Source organism: Empidonax traillii, unplaced genomic scaffold, assembly GCF_003031625.1.
Source record: "Empidonax traillii isolate 1590-97213 ecotype Southwest subspecies unplaced genomic scaffold, ASM303162v1 scaffold8:size5222938, whole genome shotgun sequence".
Classification (NCBI taxonomy): Eukaryota; Metazoa; Chordata; class Aves; order Passeriformes; family Tyrannidae; genus Empidonax; species Empidonax traillii.
In genome coordinates this window covers 4,886,778-4,912,234 of record NW_020955201.1, presented here as the reverse complement: position 1 = coordinate 4,912,234, position 25,457 = coordinate 4,886,778, and the positions used below count along the sequence as shown (strand labels likewise).

The following is a 25,457-nucleotide window of genomic DNA, read 5'->3' as shown; positions in this document are numbered from 1 at the left end:
TTTAACATGTCTTAGAGTTGCCAAGAAAGACCCCTTTAAATAAAAGGCTGCTTCCAGTTCTACAGCGTGTCTAAATGTGAACAAAACCACTCTGGGAACAAATACAGTCAAGTACTCTGACCAGTGACAGCAACTGACAACAGTTCTCCTTTTTGTTCAGATCTTACCTCCAGTCTCTATCTGTTCCTAGAATTTGGCAGAAGTTCATCAGAGCTTATTGGTTTACCAGGGAGCAGGGTTTTCAGTGTGCTTATCTTATTGAAAAGCAGGGACTCAGACTTACATAAACAGTATCTCTAGACTAGGGGTTAAATTGTACCACAGTTGCAAAAATGTTCCAAGAAATTCTTCAGATTTATTGCCTAAGCATTTTCTTTTTTCAGCAAAAAGAACATTTCAGAAGCTTGAATACAAGTGCAGATGTAAGAAAAATGCACATTTTTTCATGTTTCATAGACATCAGTGATGTTACCTTACTACTTTTAGACAACACTTCCATGAAGCCACAGAACACTCTTGCTACATCATTACATCATGAGTGGTGAATAATTTTTGGAAGTGATGTGTTCCTACCCTGACTAGACTACTTCAGCAGAGCGTGTTTTCTGAGGTCACATTTCAGCTCCTTTTCCATACGGCTAATGAACAAAACTGTTCTCCTACTTGTCCTCTTGGTGACTCTGCTTGGTGATATGGAGGGTTGTCTGATCTCATTCTCTCTTCCCACCAAACACACAGACATGGATTCTTGGACCAAGAATCTGCCTGTGATGTAACCACACTGCAAAGCTGATCATGGTGACCATTCAGACACAGTCCAGAGGACAACTGCTGAAACCTGAAGGAATCTGCCTGCTTGAAAACATTTTCCAGGTGCTGGCACAAGCAGTGTTCTCCCATAGAGAGGACTACCAGCCACTAGTCACAGTTGTTGTATTTTACAGTTAACCCTTGGTGTTCACAGGCATACACCAGCTGCTGGAACCTACAGGAGGTCCTAACTTCCAGCAAGAGATGAGCATGTTCCTGCTACCCTGAGATACCTAGGGGAGAGAGGGGCAGTTTCCTCCCACCACTGATTTGCTGCAGAGCCAGCCTGCTGCATTTCACTGTGCTCCTGACATTCCCTGAATTCCCCTGCCATGACTCACTCTTCCCAACAGGAAGAGTGACTTCAAACAGGATCAGAGATTTCAAAGAGCTCACTTTGCTGCTGAGAAAATCTCTGCATGTGTGACAGATGTGCTGGATTATGAAAACTGAGATTTGTATCATAAATATCCTTGTTTATCTGATGCTACCCTTCTGGATTTATGAATATTGTGTCGTGGTTTTGCCCATCAGCCCATCCCTGGGGCTGAGGATGGTTTTGTCCAGGTAATTTCCGGACAAAAAGGCCAATCAAAAGTCCAGAAACGCCTTTGCTAATTACATCTTCAAGAAAACGGAAGAGAAGGTTGTTGTCGCAGTTGAAATTAGTAGCAGCAGCCATGTAAGGGAGAAGAATAGCGGGCCCAAGCAGGGCCAGACTCCCTCCTCCTCTGGCTTGGGCCGGGGTGGGGGGAGTAGGTGCAGTACTGAAGTCCTTCCTTCTCTCTTGTACAAGAGTGAAGAAGAAAAAAGTTTAAAAGATGGACTACTTGAACAGAAACAGCTATGGAAGAATTCCAGCCGAAAGGTAACGGAACTTTTAAAGTCGAAGCTGGCAGCTGAAGCTGCAGCAAGAAAAGTAAAGTGCGAAAGGGGGGGCTTGTTTCCCCCCTGCCTTTTCGCTCTCTCTCTTCAGCAGCGAAAAGACTGAAAAGTAAACCCTGCTACTTGTAAAAGTTTGTTGGAGTAAGGAGACTCCCCATGCGGCTGATAAAGAAGTCTGTGGATGTACCAAAGAGAACCGAAACTTCATAAGAAGGACTGAAGTGAGGCAGAATCCTGGTGGAGATTTGTGACCCTGAGGGGAACCTGTGCTGGAGCAGTGACGACTCAGGTAAAATACTGAGATCTGTGTGTGTGTGTATCTATACTGCTGTTGAAGATTTTGTAACCTTGAGAAATCTCATGCTGGAGCGAGATGGCCCATGTAAAATGTTAGAATCTGTGTGTGTGTGGATTTGTGCTAGACCCATGCCGAGAAGTCTATCAAGGACTGTTCTCCCATGGGGAGGAACCTCCATAGGGAAACAGGGGTGAACTCTTAAGCCATTATCCCCTGTAACCCTGTGGAAGAAGATCCACAGTAAGCAAGTGTCCCCTTGCAAGCCTATGGAAGAAAAAACCCTTCGGGACCTGAGTAACCTCCAGCCTTCGGTCTTAGCCCAGGAGGGGGGTAAGTCCAGCCCTGGAAGCCAACACAGAGCGAAAAAGAGAGAGAAAAGATTCCAGCTGCAACAAAAATACTGCTGCTACTGAAAATCTATTACTAAAGAGGGAGAGAGAGAGCTGGAACTCCGAAAACAAAGAATAAGACGACTTCTTCTCCTTGGACTAGTATAAAAGGGGAAGAAGTATTTCTGTATATATATAGCACTTCAACTTGAGTAAAAATTGTTGTAGATATAGTTCTTTAGTTTTTAATTTATTAGCAGTTTTTATTTTACTAGTAATAAATGTTTATACTATTTACCCCAAATCCTGTCTCTCTTTTGTCTGCAAATACCTTCTCTCAACTAGTAGTAATTGTGTAGGGAGTGGAAAGCAAAATTGACCCAAAGCAAAACCACGACATATTGCTTGGCTTACACTCCAGACGTGTTACTGGCCAAGTTAACCTTTCAAAACCAACCGTGACAGGTTTTATAACTAGTTTAGAGAAACAAACTTCACTCAGGGAGCAAACAGAGCTTAAAGAGATCATATCCTGCCTGGGACCATTTCCAATGTGATACCTTCTGCTGGCTACCATCTGGCACATTGCATGTGGGGAGAAGATGCTCTGGAGTCTCTCCTTGACCACTACCCTCTCTGCAAGGGGATGAAGAAAAGGAAGCAACAACAAAAGCATCATCATATTGCTTAGGAATCAGGAAAATGCTTTTCTGTGACAGAATGTCATACTGCTCCAGTTTCTCAGAAAGGCAGAACAGATGTGCCAAAGTGGTGACCAAAAAAAGGTTTTGCATTGCTTTAGTAAGCTAGAACTAGACTAGTTTGAGTATTTAGGATGGATGTTTATACCTCAATGAATCTTCCAACACCAGCACCCTACACCTGACTGAGCAGCAGCTGCACTGCCTCTGGAGAAAACTAGTGGTGTTGCTGAACTTGGAACTACAGTCCAAAAGTCAGGGATCTAACTGTAAGTCTCAAACACTGGTCAATTCTGTATAATTTACTTGAGTGTTTTAAGAACTTTTTCAAGAAACATCATCTCAAAAGCTAGTGCTAGAAACAAAGATTCCAGACTACCTAAGTGAACTACCATTTAACTGTTAAGAGTTAAAACATTAGCTGGAAAAAGCTCAAACTTGATCTCTTGTTCTTCAAGAATTTTACCTGTGGAACTACAAAACCCAATAATAATTAAAAAAAAATTAAGCAAACCTGTTAACCTACTTGCATCCAGAAGCAGCTTTACAATTTCAAAGTTAGAATGTGAGACACTGTAATGCAGAGCTGTGTTTCCATTTCCATCTGCCATATTGATGATATGTCTGAGGACAGCAGGAGAAATCTCTTCAAAAGCAGTTATGTAGTCTCCAACCATTTCAGGGACAGCAGACTTCTGACTCGAGACACGAAACCACTCATGCTGGATGGTATTTAAACAAAACCTCTGCCAAAACCAAAACAGAAAAATTTACATATGGGCAATCTATTTAAAAGATTTTCCATCCCACAAGTCAACAGTGCAGGTCAAGCCTTTTTTACTCCAATGTGGAAAGAAAGAATTCAGCTCACAAACAAGATGACAGACTGAAGCTTCCCCTCTGACTAAACCCTTCTTTAAAACCACTCCTCTCACTTCACCTGATTTTCAGGAATTATTCCCCTCTGAGGACATTCATGAGATTACTTCCAGAATTAATCTCATCCTCCAAGAATTAATGGTTATCAAATACTCGTGAACAGAAAAAAAAGACCTGGAGTAACCATTTCCATCAAATACTTAACTAAGTTTATGAATCACTAATAAACACAAGGCTGAGAGCAGGGAAAATGCACATTTCTCACTGGACTTAAAACAACAGCATGCTAAGTCAATTAGGCACAAATTATCAAATGCATCAAGTATATGAGAAACTGGCTGGACAGCAGTTTTGCAGGAGAAGAGCTGGTTATTACAGATGATTACAAGCTGAATCCAAGACAACAACATCACAGTGTAATAAAAAAGGCAAATACTGTTTTGGGGTGAATAAAAAGATTTATAGTTTGCACAGCATGTGATGCAGTCTCTGCCTATTGCTGTGAAGGCAACAGCTGAACTACTTTGTGTGGTCTGATCACTGAAGGACACAAAAGATTTATATGAAACAATTTCAAAGGTGAACAGCAAGAATGATAAGAAGTCAAGGAAATCTGACCTATGGGACAGACAGGAGGGACTGGAGATGCTGAAACAACTGCCACGGAAAAGAACCCTGTAACCTTTTCACGGGCAAAAGACTGTTGCAGTAAGAGAAGAAAGAACCTGTTCTTCACCTGAAGGATGGCTGCTTGTCATAGCAAAAGCTTTTAACTGCAATGAGAAGATGCGGGCTACATAATCAGGATAAACTTTCACATTAGTATTGACTAGGGGTGGAGCAGTAGGAGCCTCTTAGGCCAGGGAACTTATCTGTTGGGAAAAATGTAGGTAGAGCAGATCTTGCTGTGAGCAAAGGAGGCTTCCGCAGTCACCACCAGCTCTGACTTTGAGAGGCAGTTTCTGAAACCTGGAAGGACCAGCATATCCTCCTCCTAACCTCCCAGGTGCAAGGTGGCCAGTAAATTCAAGGACAATTTTGCAGAGAAGACACTGAGAAAGCTTATCTAGCCTCTAGGGAAAACACCACATTAGCTCTACAGGTGGTGTGTGTCTGGTAAAGAGAGAATACTCTACACACATCAGTACTACATATACAACTGTGCTACAGAAACATTTACAGAATGAAAACTGACAAAGACCAACTATTTGAGTTGGATCATGTGTATTGTGAACATATAGAATTGAAACAGAAAAGTGGTCATAAGGTGACAAAATATATATTTTTTTTTAATTTTAAGTGCTACTGAGTGCAAAACACCACTTAGAAATTATTTTTAGTCACAGAATCACACACATTATCAAGTAAATAGCATACTTCTTTTTATTCAAGTAATTCATTCCAAAATAAGCATCCGCAGCTCTTCCTGGTGTAATCAGAAGCCATAAGAGCTGGAAGAGGTTGGGATAACTTATATAGATCCTTAGCGGTACTGACATTTAACCTGTTTGGACAAAACTCCTTTACCAGCAGACAGACAGAGAACAAGAGCTGATGAGTCTGTAGTTTCCACCTACCTGTGCTGGAAGACTCTTTGAGCACAAGAAAGAAAAACGTAAATTCAAATTATACTTCCAAGGCAGAAATTATCATGTGGTTATGCCATTTTTGACACTTACAACTCCAACAGGGCCTACAGCATTTGTTGTCTGAATGCCTAAACTACTCCCAATGGACAGATACATGATTAAAAACTACCTGTCAAAACTGTATTAAACAAGCTTTCAAAACATTCCCTGGACCACAAATGTCAGAATTGGACACAGAGAATATTACTGTGTCATACACACAATATAACTGTCTTTAAGAAACTGCAGATGCTTTATGGTAGAGGAGATCACTGGATTATTGCCCTTTAGATCACTACACAACTGTAAGAAATGCAAAATTCAGTTTCATATCATTAAGCAGTGTTCCTTTGCTTTCAGATTGCCCTCACAAGGCAGTATAGGCAATTTGTATATGAGGCAGTTCTATTTCTTGAGAATGAGTATTAACAATGAATACTCCTTATTCTCTGCAGCACTGATAAAACCACCAGTGCAGTAAGTGAGACAAACAGCATCCCTCAGCTTAGAAGAAGGCAGATCACCTCAGTTTCAGAATAGACTATGAGCTTTTGTCGTAGGAAGTAAGAGTCTTCTTACGGCATACAGTCTCCTAATGTGAGACCTAAGAGCTGCCTACAGCAGTGCTAAAGCAACACTTACAAAAATAACACAGGAATGCACAGATCTGTTGAAACTGCACTTTCATTACTATCTTTATGTGTGTACCTTGTGTGACAACACCCAAGCACACAAAGCACAAATACATTCTCTGGACAAAAGTCTCCTGATGTAAAGAGCTTTGAGACCCTTGCAGGAAAGATGAAATCCTCTTCTGCTTAGCCACTGCAATGCTAGTCCTGCAAAACCACAAGTCATCCTTCCCTGAAGTTTTGTATTGCATCTCAGAGAGAATTTTACCCTGTATTGCTTACCACATCTTTGTTGGTTAACGTCTTGGGGTCATCAATGTTGTTTCTCAGCAGGTGACAGGCAGAAAGCATCTTTTCACTTAGCTCGTATCTGAAGAAGACAGCAACATATACTACGTTTCAATTTTTCTCTTAACGTTTCAGCATACAAACATTTATCCTTCTGAAAGTTCTATGGGAATTAATTTTTTCAGGCAAGCCATATGCTGCTGCCATGCAGAAGCCACTCTGGCAGCTCTTCTCTTGTCATAGTAGTGCTGAAAATGAAGTCTGTGCCTGTCCCACATGTCACTGTGGCCAACCATCGCTGCCTATAACCTGCAGAGAGGTTAATGGCAATTTTTTAGGAATTTTCTCCCAGAAAGCAGAGAAGCTAGCCCACTCTGTGGGTAAGGTGGGCATTTTAGCCCTCCTGAGTTACAAGCCATCTGCTAGTGCTTCCAGAGCAATGGAATGCTCCACCGCGGCATGGACCATGTCCATGTGTAGCTTAGCTATGTGCCCTGCCCCTTCCCCTCAAAGGGCACTGCCAGGGCAGTTAGCTTGCAAAGAACACATTCCTCAAGCACACATGGCTATCTAAGCTGTCCTGCTACTCCTCTTCACAACCACCCCCGCTAGGATAAATGTAAATTAGAGAGCTCTTCTGAGGAACTGCCCATCTTTCTATGCCACCTGTAAAATAACAGGCTATCCTAGAGTATTGTATAAAGCAAGCTCAGAGCACTTCAAAAGACACAGCTCCAAGGTCTCCAAGCTCTTAATTATTAATTTCTGCATCTCTTTTATTTAGCAGCTGACAATTACAGATAACTTGATGCTCAGCTACACCTCCAGTGAAACAGGATATTAATTTTGTTTTAGCTCTTTTACTGTTATTATTCCACCTACCTAATTTTCCAAGCTAGCACACCTGTAAACCCCTAGCAAACCCACTATCTATAAAATATCCCTTCCCTGTCTATGTTTATACTTCCTTTTACCATTTACTAATGAAGAATCAGTAAAAACTCATGACACTATTGTTTTCTGTATATCCAAAAAGAAAAGCCTTGTCTGTCAAATCCTATCTTACCCAGTCCAATTCCAGCAATTTGAAAAGTAGTTTAAGACATGAAATGCTGAAAAAGTGTGTGATAGTGACCTTAGAAGTAGAGTACAGTATATGATCTCACATGAAGCATATGATCTGAGGGCTGGACAATGTCCCATCCTCTCACTGAGCAGTACCAGCCATGGCTGAGATGCCATGGAAGGTGCAATTCCCAGCAGGCTGCTGGCCTGGTGTGCATGGCTCCAGACTCATTTGCTTGTTTGTTTCACAGATCAGGCCATTCATAAGGCATTGCCTGCTCCCAAACAAGTGCCATTTGTGACCTGGGAGAGTCTCTGCTGGGTGAGCCACCCGGGTCTCACCATTAATGGACCATTTAAAGTCAGTGGAGTCAGCTGCTGAAAAGGACACCTTCTCCCTGCTCACACAAGTCTGTTTTGCCATGAAACCACCTCTGGCTATCCTCTCAAGCTGGAGGGAAGTGGGCAGCAGTCAACCAACGATGGGGCTGATGCTTTTTCCACCAGCAGCACAGCCCACTGTTTACTCCATGCCACGAGGCAGCAGTGACCTCCTCAGAGGCACTCTGGAGAGGGCGAGCAGCCTACCTCTCTCTGATTTCCACCTCTTCGGCCTCACACTCTGGGAGAGGGATGTCCTTCTCTGCCCCCACAGCACAGACCTCTGCAGCGTGTGGAGCGGGCTGCTTCTCCTCTGCATGCCCGTCGCAGGGGTACTCGTGGCCCTCGCACTCCTCCTCTGAATCTGATGAGGAGCTCTCCTCAGAGCTGGAGTCATCGCTGGATGTGGTCTCGTACCTGTGGGAAGAATGGGCAGGGGTGCCTGCTCAGTGCCATTCAGCAGTGGTCAGTACCTGCTTGCACTGGTGCAAGTGGAAAAATATCTTGCAAAGGCTTAGTCCTCCTGTCGTCCACTCAGAAACCTTTTCTACTCACTGAACTCAGTGTCAAGGCCAACTGACACTGTCATTAGTATGTACACAGTGTGTAATGAAAGAATAACCTTTTTTAAACAGAAATCTGAACATTCTGTCAGACACTGTCTTATCCCCAAAATGAAATTACTTTTTTCAGAGTAAAGTGTGTTATTGCCTTACTAGTCAGATATAAGCAGAAGGTACCAAACCTATGGTAACATTCCCCCACTATAAGTAATGGTACTTTTAGTCAATATGTATGAAATTAAGTAATTGGGATATTTAGGCTATATACTGCACAAAGCATTTGTACTAAAGAAAACCTAATCTGAGGAAAGGGCTAGAAAAGCTGTATAAAACAATTTGATGAAACCATTTTCAAGTTCTTTGCAACATTCTGCAAGGGCAAGTAGTATTTTAGAAGACAAAAATTTTCCATACTGTTTTCTGTATTTGTGTAGTAAAGTTTCTGTATTTATCTAACACAAAGCATGAAAAATTAATTTTTGGGCAATGCCATCTCTTGCTGTACTGTTTAATTTTACAGTGTTGTCCTTGTCAGCTGCCAAACATATTTACAAGTTATCCTTACTAAAGCATTGCCTGAGGAATGTCCCCATGGCTGAACTCGTTTAATTTTCCTGTGTTAAATTTGGCAGCAATCTCACGTACAGGTATTAGAGACTGATGCCATATATCACTTGACTGCACAAGAGGATTAAGATGAGCTCAGCTGTCTTGTTCTTCCTTCTGATACCTTCCTTCAGATGCACCTCAGCCTGAAGGACAGGCCCAAGCTATGCACATGCTCCTGGGTTCTTCCTGTCTTACCCACTGTGAAAGTACTACAGTGCTTAAACAACAGATGTTTTGGAGACAGGTCTCTTACCCCCCATTAATGCCGACAAACTGCAGGTTCTTCTTGGTGTTGCTCAAATCCTTCTTCCCATCCCTTTTCTTCATGATAGATTTAAGGGTGTTTTCGTTATTAGTACATACTGTTAAAAAGGGAGACAAAGCACACATATTAGTACAAACCTGTAGCCAGCTTTGACTGCAGCAGCTTTAGACAATTTTTTAAAACAAAAAGCTGTTTAATTTACCAACTGAAGCTGAGTTTTCTAATATTTTTATACATACAGTCATGGTGTAAGATGCATACTGGAAATATAGAAGAACTCTGGAAACTAGTGAAGCCAGCTTTCCCATCTGCCAACATGCTGCTAATCTTTATGATGCTTTAGAAAACTTTGGGAAAAAACACGGGCTTTTTGTTTTTCTTTGCTATTTGTGAAAAACTTATAATGCTGAAAGGAGTTAGTCTGCTCTCTTGAGAAAATATTAATTCTTGGTGCCAGAGAGCAGTAGTTCTTTTCCAGAATGAATGCATTAGTACAGACAGCATATTTAAACAATACAGAAAGCATGTTTAACAATAAACTATTCAACAGGGTGGGGAGGTTCAATCAAGACTGGTCTTTTAGATTTTAGTACTCATTGAAACAACTTTTAAACCAATCTCTAAGCATAAGACAGGTAAAACATTCATACAAATTTAAGTATTTTAAAAAATAATTATTAACTCTTTCAGTACATTTTTCTTATGAAGACACCAAATGACATTTCACTGATGCTACAATCTGCCATTTAAAACCTAAGCACTATCTGCAGACACAGGGTCTCAAACTATGACTTTCCCTGTAGCTGCATCTTTTCATGCTTTTACATTTTTGATAACACAGAAAACCCTTTTTAACTGTATTTCATATTCAGACTCCACTACAATGATGAAAGGTGAATGTGAGTCAGTTTTTACCATAGAGGCCTGAGGCAAGCTGGTCATCTGTCAGGTTAATTGGAGTGAGAGTTTTATCCTGAGAAGAAAAGGACTTCCTTCCTCGAACAGTTTCCACCAGGGGAATCTTCCTCTCCTCCTCAGCAGGTACAATGTCCTGCTCCAATTTCAGCGTTTGCAAATTTGAAGTTAAGTGAGTGTTTGCAAGTTGGCCATGCGGGATGTACTCCAAAGTAGCACCTGCCAGAGAAGACAGAAGGCATCATGGAGAAGTCAGACCGAAGTACTTCCGCCAGCACTGTGTTCAACAGAGGGGAAAAAACCCAAACTGGAAGAGAAAGGGCACCACTTGTGCTTTAAAATACTCTTTTCTAAGGACTTCTAAGGAAAGACTGTGATTGCTTTCAGAAAATGCAAAAAATAGCTGCAAATTCTTCTTTCAGTGAAAATATTCAATACAAGGAAAAACTATAAAGATGTGGGCTTTTAAACACATGAAAGGAATGGTGCTTCCTTTCCCTTCTCTTTCATTATGTGCAATGACCTCCTGCCACCCTGGCTCAGGGTGGGCTCACTGATCTGCTCCTTGCTGACATGCCTGAAGAGCAAAGCACACTCACAGCTCCTCTGCAGGGTCTTTCTCCAAGAGCAGTAAGCTTTTTATTGCACTTGTTTTTTAGAGAATGTAATTTTCCATGAAACCAGAAATTTGTCAGGAAATTTTCCTTTTTGCCATCACTCTGACTAATTCTGAAAGCTATATGCTTAACCAAGTTACTGAGACAACTGCAATAAACTCCCACACACTATATTTCTTTCTTTCCTTTTTTTTTTTTTTCCTTTCTTTTTTGACAGGATTGTACTGAGCTGGTAGTTGTATTTAAATCAAATTCCAAATGTTTGGGTTATATTTTTTCCCCTTGCTGATTTGCTGGCATTCACTCATTTTTTTCCCTTTGTGTATTTAAAAGGCAGTGCTAATTACGCACACACTTTTACAGATTCCCCTGGAGTTCCTCCAGCTGTGCTATTACAAATGCTCTACAAATCTGCACAAACACTTTTGCTTGTGGAACACACGGGTTTTTTTTTTTCACACACATATTCCTCCCTAAGTGATCTTATTAGCATTCAATCACATGTGCCTCCATATTTTTCTGCCTTTGTATTTATCAAGAATTAAGCCACAGTCTCCACATTGGTGTCCACATGAGTTGCACTGCACAGCATGCTAACATACTGTAGTAAGGTATATTCCAAACATTAATTTTTAGAAACACAGCTACATCTTTGTCTAGCAAGCTGTTCTTGCTAGACTGCCTTTCCCACTTCTTACTTCACCTATTTTTTTTCCTATTGAAGCTGATTTTTCCAAACATTGTCACTTTCCAGCAGCTTCCTCCTCTTTGCTCCCATTCCCACCCAAGCCTTTGAATTCCCAGCTGAGACTCAGCCTACATGCATTTCCCAAGGTACCTTTTCCAGCAGTGAGACCGATTGCAAACTTCCACCATAGCCTATAGCTCCTCCAAGCTACAGTGGGAAGCCGCCTGCAGGGAAAGGCACACAGCAGGGTATCAACAGCCATAAATCACTACAGGTATAGCCAAAAAGCTTCTACTTAAGTGGTAAGAGGGAGTGGGTGTTTGTGTGTGTTGAAAGTGACAGCTACCACAGGGCCCCTGGAGTGGAGCAACTCTTCTAGAGACACGTCTGTGCGCTTGGGACAAAATGGACACCCATATATGAAGGAAGAGGGGAGTCCCTTGTTCCTGCAGCTCTCCCCACTTTGCAACTGACTTTGGTTGGGTCTCTTCCCAACAGTGAGCATCATCCTTCATCCAACAGCCAAGGAGAAGAGGGCTGCCAAGGTAGTGGAGCACTGAGCCAAACCCAAGGATTTTTAAATTCCCTTAGCTGAAAAACAAGGGAACTGTCTCTCCCTCCACTTGCTTGGAGTGATGACAGCTACAATGCAAGAGTACCAAACACAGCAACCACTTCCAGCTGCAGCTGGTGGTGGGACTGCCTGGGCTGGTTTTACATGTCACCCCTTCTGCTCCAGCCTTGCCTCCGAGAACATGGGAGGGAGCAGAGGAGACCTGCTCTGAAGCGTCAGGGATATGCAAAGCTTCCAAAGATGCCCAGATTTGCTTTCAGCAGAACTCTCTGCATCCTCTGTCACGCATCACAGTTCTCCCACAAAAACAGCTGTGACAACTGTGGCATGTCAGCTGGGTTTGTGTGTGCCTGAGCTGAGAGCAGCCGGCAGGACTCCAGCAGGACACCAGCCTGAGGAAAACCAACAGCACCTTGGTGTGCCCTGTCATTCCCCCTAAGCCTGAATTTCCCCAGGTGTCTCCCTCCTGCTCTGGGACACATGGGGGATGGAGCTGCAGGGTAGGACAGATAGAAAGGACAGAGACAGTAGCAGCCTTTGCTCCTCAGACTCACAGCCTGCCTATTAGCTAAACCTGCCACCAGTGCAACAAGACCCTGTACGTCCCCTCCTCTGGTTCAGGTGTCAGTGGCTGAGGGGCACCACACTGAGTTCAGGATCTAGGGCACGACATCTATGCCTTCCAACAAGGAAGAAAAGGGGTCCTTCTCAGCTGGACAAAAGAGGATGACATCAAGGCTTGAGAGCAAGCAGACAACAAGTGTGCATTAGACAAACCGGTCAGTGCTGTCATTCTTCCAGCAAAGCTGTTACTCTACACTTACTTCACTCACAGTACCCATTGATGAGGGAAAGAGAGCTTTGGGTCAAACTCAGCACTAAAACTGCAAGCCATTAATTAGCATTTAATGTCAGCTCCCAGGTCTTCCCCTTTTCAAAACAGCCAAGGTAAAGATGCTTGGAGAGCACCAACCAAGGCTGATCAATCAGAAAAAACGATGAAGGAGGGAGCTGCGCCATTCAACCTTACAGTCAATGATTTAATGGACCAACCTGCTGCACATACCAAAAAGCTGAATGAGTTGAGTTCCCTCTTCCTCCAGCAGGACTGCAGGGTTGCTGTTGGGGTTGGAGGCCTCTCTCCAGAGAGAAACAAAACCCTGCCTGAAGATTACCATCAGTCTACGCAAGTCTGATAACAAACGCTTCCTCTCACCTCACAGAAACCTCAAGTATGCTTGAGCAGAATCCTTCTCCAGGTCATGGTGCAAATCAGCCAACAAGTTCAGTGCTTAGCTAGACACTGCCTCCAGACAGAGCCTATCGGGAAGATCTGCCCTGCTGCTTTGCCTTAGTCTACTGTTGCGGGCAAATACTGCAAACTTGACACAAGTTTCTAAGTACTGATATAGCCCAGCTAACTACAGCATGGAGCTGCCCAGAAGTTATGAGTGTATTTTGCAACATAGCAGGGGAGCTTGGAAAATCTCAGGAGTAATTTAGAGGCAGAAGTATCATAAGACAAAACAAAAAACTTATAGACTTCAACTGTACATAAACACACAGAAAGCTGCTCTCATCAGTTTCAGAGGGAAACAAGTGACTGAAGCATCTTCAGTGGTTTGAGGGAATACAAGCACCATGTTTTAATTTTTTATAAGGAACCTCCTCTTATCAATCATTTGTGCTTCTTTTGAAAATCTCACCAATTTAAAACAGGGTGACTGCAAAACTACTACAGAGCAGCAGCAGATTACCGTGCCATTTATATTACATATAAAATCCATTTATTGTTATTAACATGCAATTTTCTTTCCTAACTGCAGACCTTTCTTCCCATTTATGACAGCATAGGCTGGTTCAGGGGTACTCATCTGGATTCCTTTGCATTTGTGATGAACTCATGGTAACAGAAGTCTTTACCTAATTTTGAAGATTTCCATTTAGTCTGATGGAAACAAATCAAAGTATTATTATAAAACTAATTTAGTTTGACAATAGTTTTATACCACTGGAAATCATGAGAAGTGCAAACAAGGCCAGGGAATTAAACAGCCTCAGGATGAGAATCTAGCTCTCCTGCAGAAACACCACAGGCTTCTAGCTTAAAAAAGAGTAAGAGGTTACTGCCTATGCAGTAACTGCACAAAGATTTTATTTTTAACCAGTTGATCAGGTTAATATCTTCATAATGGTCAATGATACAAGTTATACATTCCCCAGAGACTGTAGGGAATAAAGAAAGTGTATAAATATTGTCTGGAGCATTTACAGCAAGGAAATACTTCTCTTTCACACTGCATGATTTCTTCACAGTAGCAATAAGCTACTTAGGAAATTATTGTAACTGAAGAACCCAAAGTCTCCTCCAGTGGTTTTAAATCTTATTTTGCTTAATGCTTTAAAAATTACTGTTTCACATAAATAATTTTAACTCACTTTCCACTTGGTATACAAATCAGAAGTATTGAAGAAAAAACCCTATTCTACTAAAGTAAATAAAAAGGCAGAGATGAGCAAACACGTTATGTTTAAACATTTACAATGATTGACAGTAACTCATCCAACTGATAAATGTTACCTTCAGAAGACTAGAGCATAGTTTCATTTTAAAAGATATTTTTGAGCCATTGCTAGTTAAAAGTCAGCCAATTTAAAATTTCAGAACAAAATTCTGCCACACACGCGCTTGTTATACAATAAACTGATAGAAGGCAGATTCACCCAGGGCACAGGCACAGACAAATGCCGAACTACCATTTGGCTCCAGGGAAAACACACCTTCTAACAAGATGAGGGCTCCTTTGACAGGACTGCTGGAACAATCTCATTTTCACTCTAACTTTTTTTTCCGTGTTGAGAAGCTGCTTTCCATTCACACATTGGTGAAGCAGCAAATAATCTTATTTATGAAATGCTCTCTTTCCCACAACAACTGCATGTGAGGCTTGGTGAAAGCCATACTTCCTTTCCCTGATGAGAGGTGGATCTAAGTATCTCATGATGCACATCAGCAAGATCATCTCAGAGTACTTCTTTCTTTCTCATTCATGAGAATTTGATCTTCTCAGCTGATACTTTATTGTTGCTGAAATGTGAAAACGCTTTCTTGGAAAAATGGGAATCTCCTTTCATTAAATATTCATAGATGTGCCTGTTAACCATGGGAGTTGAACTCTAGACAAAGCTTAGTGCCTGATCATTATGAACCTGTGCCACAGCATAGGGAGGGAACTGGGGTTTTATCTAACAGCCTAGCAGGCTGCAGCTGGCTACTGTTTCAGCAGCAATAGATTTGAAGGGAAAAATAATTTATACTGCTGCAAACTATGCTCTTAATTAACTGAAGCAGAAATGAGGGGATAGAGCAGCTTTCAGATTCAAACTCCACATGTAGTGCTGCCACAGTGAAACCAGCAAATATTGTAACAATAATAACAACAGTAATAGTAAGTTTCTGTTAATGCATGACCAGGGGAAGTATGTGAAATGTCTGTAAAGACGTTTATGGAGTTTAATTTGAATAATGCCCTTATAGGACAATGACTGAGCAGGTCTCTGCTTCTCTTCTGGTATAACTGTACAGATATTTAAAACCAAAAAACCCTACTAAACACCTTGGCTCCTAATACAGAGGTTGCTACATTTTTTAATAACATATCCTTAAGCTTTGCATTTTGTCACAACTAGCAGGTCAACAGACACCACCCACCATATGAAAAAAGCAGAGGAAGTACCCTATTCTCCAAGATGCCAACCACACACACATAAATAAACAGTACTCATTTGGCACACACGTGGGGCCATCTGTATGGCTGTTCTGCATCATGCACTACCTTCCAGGGAATATGGAAAATGCTAACCACCAGTCACCTTCTTCCCAGAAGACAGGTGCATAGATCCTGTTTGTTACATGAAAAAACACATCTGTATAGAAACTGGAACTGGTGATTTAAGGCACGCATCTGTGGCAGAGTTGAAGCTGAGGGCTTCCTTCACTTGCATAGATGCAGACAACCAGTGTGATTTGTAGCAGCTCACAGCTTTGGGTGCTAACGTGGCTGCACCATATCAGCACTGGCTCCTGAGCCTCAGGCAAGCCCCAGATCTTCAACTGAAATAGTATGGTCCATGCTGCCAGGAGAGGAGCTACCAACCCCTCAAGCCACACAGTCTTTGACAGAAAGGACTGTCAAACAGAAGAGCTGTAAAGAGAATAAAACAACTTTCTCCAGTTTCCTGCATTACAAATGACAACACAGAAACAACCATAGCCACAATATTTAATTAGTCCTACACATGAATTTTGGACAACCAGAGGCTTCTCAGGCTATCGTTGGTCCTTTGGTCTTTTCATTGTCTCTCAGCCTGCCACCCCCGCTCTGGTTGAAACTTTAGTCTTGAAAACTTTGGAAGACCTTTCCACCAGATGGCACATCAGGATTTCCTTTCCCTTGAGACTTTCTGATACCATTTTTTTCCCACTTCCTTTCACTCCCTCAAATATTAACTCAAGAAGTTGCCTCCTTCCTCATGATGATTAACTAGTTTAATGTTTTCACTGGAGTGCTCAGTCAGGATTGCTCTGAAAAGTAACCATAAAACTGATATCTAGAGAACACTGAGGCAAAATAACCACACGTTTTCAGGTCAAATATGATCAAATAATTTTTCAGGGCAATGGTACATAAGTTGTTTTTTAAATACCATCCTTGAAAACTTCTTGACAGTGAAAGACATTAATCTACAAGACTAGTGAAAAGTCCATGTAATTAAAACCCCTACAAGAGACAGGAGGCCTCTGGCTGGTATTTTGCAAAACACATCACATGCACATTTAAATGCAACATTCTGAAACTTCTTTCAAAATCCATCCAACAAACAGAGAATCTGAATGCACTCGCCTCTCTTAGTCCTCTTACATGCTGCCTGGTCTAAGAATAGGGATCAGTTAGCACCTAGGTTTGTGACCCACATCCAGCTGGACACACAGGTTATCGATGCCAGCTAACGTGACTTTGCAGAGTGAAACTCAGCTCGTCTGGCCAGTGGGTTAGATTTCCCTGAGGTCACTAGGGCTTCTGAAAAATAGTGCATATGTAAATACACGTTGCCTAATTACAGAAGTGAAAGTGATTATTTTGCAACAAGCAAAATACTAATTGCTAATGGACTAGTTTCAGAGATCATCTCAGAGGTCACAGGTGTCTAGAAACAAAAACTGCTGACCCATGTCCTGCTCAGCAGGCTCCAGCTCTCTTACTGTGCCTCAATCACATGCCATAAGCTGTGTCAGGGGTTGTGCGTTGGCAGAGGTCCCTGCAGCACACCCACTCCCCAGCATTAACAGAAAAAAAATCTTGTAAAGCTGAGAATTTGACTGATGGTCCACCTCAGAAGCAGAATAGGCCACTAAGTAGCAAACTGGTAGCCAAATTACATGCCTCAGTGCCAGCTCAGGTATTTTTGCCCTAAAAGGAAATGTCATTTAAGAGATGCTTCCTAAGGATACTCTTTGAATAAAACATTAATGCTACTGATGCTGATTGGAAACTAGAAACTTCTGCCTCCATTTTGAGCCTGTTTTTCTAAGAAAATGAGGCTTTGAGGTCACACTTCTCTCAATAACTTAAACTTGATTGCTTATTTTAGCCAAATCAGAACAGAGACTCAGTGCTCTGAAAGATTTTTGTGTTTATACAAGCTTTACAGAAATCAAGCTGAGATGCCAGGCCTGGAAAAATGGCACTGGCTTATTTCACATGAAACACCTGAAAAGCTACATCCAAGAGACCCAAATGTAAGGAAAGACTTATTAAGACCTCACAAGTTATCATGAGATACTGAGGCATGGAAAAAAAAAAAGGCTTTGTTAGTTCCAGTGTTTACAGATCATTTATGTTAGTGCTTTATTCAGCAAAAATCCTGCTACAGAAATATGTAACACATGATCTGTAAAACCACAGTAACAGGCAGCACAAGCAGCAGATAAACGCAGGGAAGACAATATTTTCAAGATTAATAGAAAAAGACAGAGTAACATTTCAGGCTTAAGACCTCTTTTCCACTCCAATTCTCCACGAGTCTAAACTGTTACAGCCTAGCGCTTGATTTATGTATGCAATGAAGGCATATAGTTCTCATGAGGGACTAAAAATAAAGAAATTTTACACTCAGCATCCATGGCTGAACATAATGGCAGTACAAGTTAAAATAAAATTATTCCAGAATAATTTTATCAAGAATGTGAAATCTGAATCCAAGTACAAACATTTTTTAGTAAAATATGATCCACTGCTCCACCTGTGTCTTAATACTTGCAAGTCCCTAGACTACACATCTGATACTGTGAAGTAAAAGCTGGGAATGGAATTATGGAGTTACAGCTAGTGATAATTCTGGTTCATGTTTTTTTGGTGTCTGCTAGATACCCTTATTATTATATCACTACTTGTAAGAGGACCAAAATATAAAGGGCATACCAGAAAGATAATAATATTACATATACAGTGTCATATTGCATGTATGCAGACAGAATATAATACATTTTCTTTACCACTACATTAGTGTTGCTTATTGCTTTACTGTGGGAAGCCAAACCTTTTACTTCACTCATATAATGGATGGTTCTATTTAGTACATGCACTGAAAAGACTCAGATTTACCAAACTGCATTTTAACAAAAATAGGTAAATTTTAAGACAGTAAATAAGCTACAAGAGCTTTATATAGCTGTGGATTAGCCAATAATATTATGCTGACATTAAATGGTATTTATTCAAGGGTTTTTTCCCAATTCAGCATCCAGAACACAGATGAATTTGCATTAGTTTTTCCTATTCCCTTAACCTCTTGTTTCAGCCACTGTATGGCAGGACCAAGAAGACAGTATCTAACAGTCACTGCTAGGCATTACATAGTGGTTTCCAGCAATCCACTGTTTATAAATTTAATAGTAATGTGATTGGATTCACCAATAAGAAACTAGAAAAAATTCGCTAATTTTTAAACTAGACTATCAGACACACTAATAATAATAATAGTAGTAGTAGTAATAATTTAAGAAGTAATCAACTTTACCCCAGGGAATAAAGAATCCCTCAAACTAATTGTCTATATTTTAAAATTAATAAATAAAAGGCAAGGAGTATTTAAATCTCAATTCTTGCCTTTCTTCAGTATCACCAAAACCTTCAGCAGTAATTACGCCCTTCAAACATGAGGCTGTAATTGGGGATTACGACAGTTACTGGAACAGAGTAGACGCAAGATGTGGTTTCTGTGAAGTGCTCTGGAGTTCCCTACTATAAAGTAATCAGCCCTGCTGGCTGGAACGGGGAAAGCACCCCACAGCTCTGTCTGAGCAGCATAAGGAACAAAGGTAATGAAAGAAACACTACAAAATCCACAGAAACGTCTGTGGAAACAGCTCATTTTGATATGGACACTGTACATGACTTTCGACTCTGTCAAATCTGACACTGTAGTTTTTAAAAACTGCATGCCAAGTTTAAAATTCCAAACCCACAGGCATTAACCTCAAATACTTTTAAAGTTATAAAATGCAAGTCACCTTGCAGGGTGATTAAACCCTTCATAGTTTTAGATACGTCTCTTGCACGATCAGAACCATGGCATCATCCTTTTTAAGACCTTCAGAGTTTGCTGGACTGGCAGAGATGTAACTACCTCTGGTCTGCAGCTACCAGCAATGGGCTGGACAGAATACCCAGTAAGCACATTCAGCAATAATGTTATGCTCCGTTCTTCCTCGGGGAGGATTACACAGAGGCTTTCAGATTCAGAGAGTGTAGCAAGAAACCGACCTGCAACTCTGGGAAGGAGCAGACCAACGGTGTGCCCGCACGCTGGGCTTACCTGACGTGGTGCTTCTCTCCATGCACTGCTTCTGAAGGTCCAGGCTCCGCAGCTCCTCTGTGCTGGCGTATTTCATGACAGAGTTGATGGAGGTGAGGGTGCTGAGGAGCTGTGAATTGAGAGATCCAATCTGGGAGTGGGGCTCCCCAAAGGTTTCTGCCAATTCACTGTAATTTTCAGCAAGCAGCATCTGCTGTTCCTGCAGCAGCTTCTGCACACGTTCGATGTAGTGGTCTAAGCCCGTCCTCAGCTCAGGCAGAGGCAGAGGGCTTTCCAGCTGAGCACTAACCGGCTCGTACACAGACTCTACACCAACACCAATGCTCCTGGTGCCAGTTGGCACAACTGGCAGTGGAGGGGGTCCGCAGGCGATACTTCTCATTTTCAGACCAACCAGGTAGTTCTCACGAACACTTATCTGTCCAATGCCACAGTCTTTGGTTTTTATTGCAGAGGGCTTGTCAAAGCCAGGGTGGCTGGAGAGCACGGTGCCCACTCCAACTGAGCGTGTTTTAGCAGATGCATGTATGTCCTTCACCCGGCCATCCCCCACTGCCACATTCCGCATCTCCACACTGTCCGTGCTGGTCTGTTTATCACAGTTGCTCAGAGCAGTGTTAGTCCCACAGTCCGCCAGGCAGGCCACCTCCATGCTGGTGCACTGACTCACCATCTCCAAAGCAGTGCTGGTTTGCTGGCTAGACATGGAAGGCATGGCCATCACCATTGCCTCTGCCCTGGGTACAGCTTCTGTGGCTGTTTCACGGGACACGCACTCCTTGGGCATGCAAACCACCACATCCACCAAGCAGTCACCGCATCCCACGGACCTCACTGCTCCAACTGCCTGTGCCCTCTGGAAGGGGCTTGGCATATCTGCTGGCTCCTCTGTATTGATGCCTGTCTCACAGATGCTTGTCTCTGTGCCCACTGCCTTATCGTGCAGCTCCACAGACCTCCCTGTACCCTGATCTTGCACCTCTGCCCTCTCCCTCACCAGCCATTGGCTCATCAGCAGCTCAGGGCCCACAGCTGTGCTCCGCATGGCAGGTCTGCAGGAGGAGCCGATGCTGCTTGTCTGTAGGTGGTTTCCCACTGATGAATCGGCAACATCTACATGGTCTCCCACCATTTGGTCTCTTGTTTGTATGACAGCCTCCACCATCCTACTGATGACACGGGGCTGAGCCATCATGGCTTTATCCACCTTTTTTCTAGAACCAGCCGCCTGTAACTCCTGTTTTAATTTGGTCATTTCCCTGTCATGGGTGGTTTCCTTTAACTGAACCTCTAGTCTGTAAATCTTCTCCTTAAGGGCTTCAATGGTCTGCTGCTGAAGCTCTATCTCTTTCTCTACCTCTGTAGACAATCCAAGCATGGCCTCTGTCACCCCAACCCCACACTCCCTTATTTCTTTCTCTGTCCCCACAGCAACTTCTTTATGTTGCCTTGCAGATCTGTTGTATATAACCACATCATTCATGTTCTCATCAGCACCCACAGCAACAGATCGGGCTTCTTTTGTCAGACTTTCTCTGTTCACCTGAAGGTTTGCTGGACTTTCGTAATTGCTATCCTGGATTTTTTTCTCCAGGGCTTGCATCTCAGCAGTCAGCTGCCTGAACTCCTCTATCCTCTGAGAGCTCTGCTCCACACTCTCCATGTCTTCCTCACAATCTATATACAGTTCTCCACCTCTTCTCACCTGAGACATGTGTTCCCACTGCTCTGCATTTCCAGCGCTGTAGGACCGTTTTCTGAAACCATATGTGTCATTTTGAGTGGCTTTCCTGTGGTTTTTCAGTTCAGCCATCATGTGCCTCTTCTCCTCCTGTAACACTGAAATCTTGACCTGTAGCACAGGAATAGTCTTGACTTGCTCCTCGAGCTCCTTGAGACGTTTGAGGGCAACTGCCATTTGCTCCCTGATGTGCTGCAGATGTACTGGGCTCACGTTGGTGACTGGCGTGGATACTCCTGAGCTCATGGGGCTGTGACGAATAGAACTGCCCAAGGAGGAGCTGAAACAGGCACTGTAGTCACCATTACCCTGATATCCATTCTGCAGCTGCTGAGACATGTGACCATACCCACTGGATCCCACAAAAGAGGGGAGGGAGCTTGTGGAGCCCGTGCCTCCAAAGCTGGAAAGCCGGGGCCTGCGGATATCTCCAGGCGTGACCTGCATCATCCTCTCCTGCTCCAGTCGCCTCCGTGTTTCCATGAGAGTTTTGGTTACAAGGAGGTTGTGCCGAGGAGGCTGAGGGGAGGGAGGAAGAAGCTGTTTATTCTCAGGGACAGTTAAGTAGGTAGGAGATACTTCAAAGGAAACGGAGGGTCTTGCAGGGACAGACAAGGTTACTTGACTCCTCACTGCTGAAGAAGACTGCTTGTTCTCATCACTGTTCGATGAAGAGAGAGACTCTGTGGAGGTCCAGCCACAGCACTGGCCACCAGAGTTCTTGGCGCCCACAGAAGCTGGTACAGTTTTCCTCCTCTTTCGGATATTTAGTTTCTTAATGGTATTGCCCTTTTGTATATCATCCACATACTTCAGAAAATCTAAGTCTAGCTGGTAGCCGTAAGGTGTTTCCACAAAATAGGGGTCTTTCCGTTCTTTTTCATCTTCTCCATTTATAATAACTTCCTCTTTTTCTGGAAAAGAAGAAACAAAATCAGCACTCGGTAAACTACGCACTGACACACATGCATAGAAAGTCGGGTCGTCACAGCACACCAGAGGCAGAAATTGCTGCTGCAGCTCAGTGAGCAGTCCAACTTTCCACTGACTGACCCTCAACACTAAATCCTGATTAACTTTTTAGAAGTTAATCAGGAGGTTTTCAAATGCTGAGAAGTGCATACCCACATAAATGTGTACAATGCATACACACAGATAGCATTTGTTAATGAAGGACCACAGCCAGTAGCTCAAAGCTGTCCTTGCCCAAATCCTTCCAGTCTTCCCATCTCAAACCAAGCTTTCACATACACTATGTTATCAAGTAAAGACCATTGGATCACAACATATACAAATCATCCGGAGACCAAGTTCTCTAGAGGGTGCGTTAGAGCAGGCAAAGGGAACTCTGACCCCGCTCCTTATGCAACTGATGCCATTAGACTTTACTCAGCTCTGCAGCTGTTTTATGGCTCTGGGAAGTACTGCTGCAAGAGCAGAAACACGAGTTTGCTCTCACCTCAGCTCATATTACTTCCACCAGCGCCTCTGCCTCTTTCATTTTAAACTGCATGAAGCCCCCATCACCATGACAGGCGGTGGTAACCCATCTTAGCAGGGTCCCAAATCCCACTGGTGAGGAAGACTGGAGCCTCGAACAAGAGGTACACCCACCTGCCCTCCAGATGCAGGACTTGCCTGTCTGCAATGCAATCTAAATAAAACTTCAGCAGATCCACTGGGTTTTCTCAGGCTGCGTATTTATATGCAGCACTGCTCTATGACCTGTTCCTCCAGGCCCACTTGGCAGGGGAAAAAAAAAAAAAACAAAACAAAAAACAAAACAAACAAACAAACAAAAACACAAAACAAAAAAAAAACACACAAAAAACAAACAAACAAAAAACCACAACTGTTCCAAGTTATGCACTGGAGAAATAATAACAGCCAGCTTTCCGGTTACCTGACTTAGCCACATGCCTCTTCCCCCACACTGCAAATTTTCCAGCCACGTATGGCTGTCCCAGATTCATGTGTCACACAGCGGAGCCCGGCCTCCCTCCGGCTCGCTCCTGCTTCTCCCCATAAGGAAGCGCCCTCCGCCCCCGCGCTCCCGCCCCCTCCGCGGGGAGCACCAGGATGGTACGGGGAGGGGGGGGGGGACGCGGACTCGGCTCTCCGTTTCGTTTTTGAAAGGCAAGGCTTGAAAGCCGTGTCTTCTTAAAGGAATATAAGCCTCGGGGAAGGCGGAGGCGGGGGGAAAGAACAAAATAATTTTTTTTTTTTTTTTTTTTTTAAAAAGAGGAAACGACTTACTGCAACTACAGGAAGTGACTAAATGTTGTACTAAAAAGGTTTACCGGGGGGGGGAAGGGGGCGGGAGCTCCTGTTTTTCCAGTTTTCCTGGCTTACTTAAAAAAAGCTTTGCCTACAGACAGTATAACTGCTTTCATGGCGATCCGTCATACTTCGGGCTACCACACGACATCCCGAGAAGCCGATAGGAGGAGAACGCTGCTTAGGAAGAACCTACCTTCATCGGTTCGGGAAGAGAATAGGATGGAGGCACAGACCCAGGAATGCATGTGTGACAGCCACAACGGTGGCGCCAACAGGAGCACCCTTAGTACCTTGGTTCTGCAGTGTAGACAGACGGTTCGACAGACACAAATAACACCCCCCCGCCCCCCCGACCACATGTTTCGGCTGAAAGACTGGAGTCTTAGTATGCTGTGGTACTTACTTACAGATACACCCAAAATAGCTATCTAAATACCAGAGCGGAAGCAAAAATACAAGCATACAGAGACACTTCAGACACATAAGGACACACTGCTCGGCTTCTTCCAGCAGGACTGCCTCACTGTCAGGCAGAGAAAAAGTCTCCAGGACTCCCACTGACAAGAAGAGACTGGGACATATTCTCTGAAGTACTCCTGTCCCCTATTCAGTGTGCTGTACCCAGACTCTCATCCTGGCTCCATTCCCCAAAGCCCAGCAACTCTTCTTTCTGCAACCCATGGCTCCATATCCTAGGTTGGTCCCTCCTGCACCCTGGTTTTGTCCCCACTCTCTCACTGTCCCTCATCTGGGCTCTTTCTGCCTTCTTCCTATGCTTTAGATTTCTTGACCATTTTCTCTACTTACATCCATTTGCTTGCTCTACCAATCTACACCAAAATCTGTTTATTTCTCACCCCTCATCCCAGACTTTGTTTTAGTCACTTCAACCAGCGCATGTAAATTCCAGCTACATCAGTTTTACCTGTTGTCCCATTTCCCTCAGTTCCTTTCCTTTGTTTGTCTTCGTCCTTGTCTTCCTATCCAGAAACATCTCTGATTCTCCCATCACTACACCACTGAAGTCAGGCAGCTGCTTTAAACTGTCCTTGGGCAAAATGCATAAGTATTGAATGGGGGAGGGAAGAACAGACTCTCTGAAAGTCACAGAGCTTAATAAGTTAATGCATCTTTGGAAGAATATTCATGAAATCTCTAAAAAGGCATGCAAATCTCATGTTCAGTCATGAGAGCCAAACTAGATCTCAGATGTCTTTTTTCTCAGGGAATGGTAGTAAGTTTGCTTAAGAGAAACATATAAAAAATAATTAATAAAAAAACACCACAGTGACACTGAAGTCCTCATTGAACCTCTCCACAACACGTGCAGGCAGCTCAGTGTCTTGACAATGAAATCTCTTTGGTCCTTAGCTTAAGCTGGCAGCACTGCCAGAACACAAGTTTGTATCAGCTGCAGCACAGGCACAAGAC

At 43.0% G+C, this 25,457-nt stretch overlaps 1 protein-coding gene across 5 annotated transcripts in view; it reads right to left on the bottom strand.

The window, feature by feature from the left end:
- Window positions 1-25,457, bottom strand: part of KANK1 (KN motif and ankyrin repeat domains 1) — a 107,040-nt gene that overhangs the window by 4,936 nt on the left and 76,647 nt on the right. For 2 of the 5 annotated variants that reach the window (XM_027883747.1, XM_027883754.1), the window contains 6 exons: window positions 20,006-22,660; window positions 10,249-10,467; window positions 9,322-9,430; window positions 8,104-8,313; window positions 6,445-6,532; window positions 3,538-3,769 (listed from right to left, as the gene is read on the bottom strand). In XM_027883747.1, coding sequence (XP_027739548.1) covers window positions 3,538-3,769; window positions 6,445-6,532; window positions 8,104-8,313; window positions 9,322-9,430; window positions 10,249-10,467; window positions 20,006-22,660 — 3,513 coding nt within the window. Of the gene's footprint in view, window positions 1-3,537; window positions 3,770-6,444; window positions 6,533-8,103; window positions 8,314-9,321; window positions 9,431-10,248; window positions 10,468-20,005; window positions 22,661-23,649; window positions 23,776-25,457 lie in introns of those variants that run through there. The other 3 variants (XM_027883729.1, XM_027883739.1, XR_003571224.1) reach the window with 3 other exon arrangements.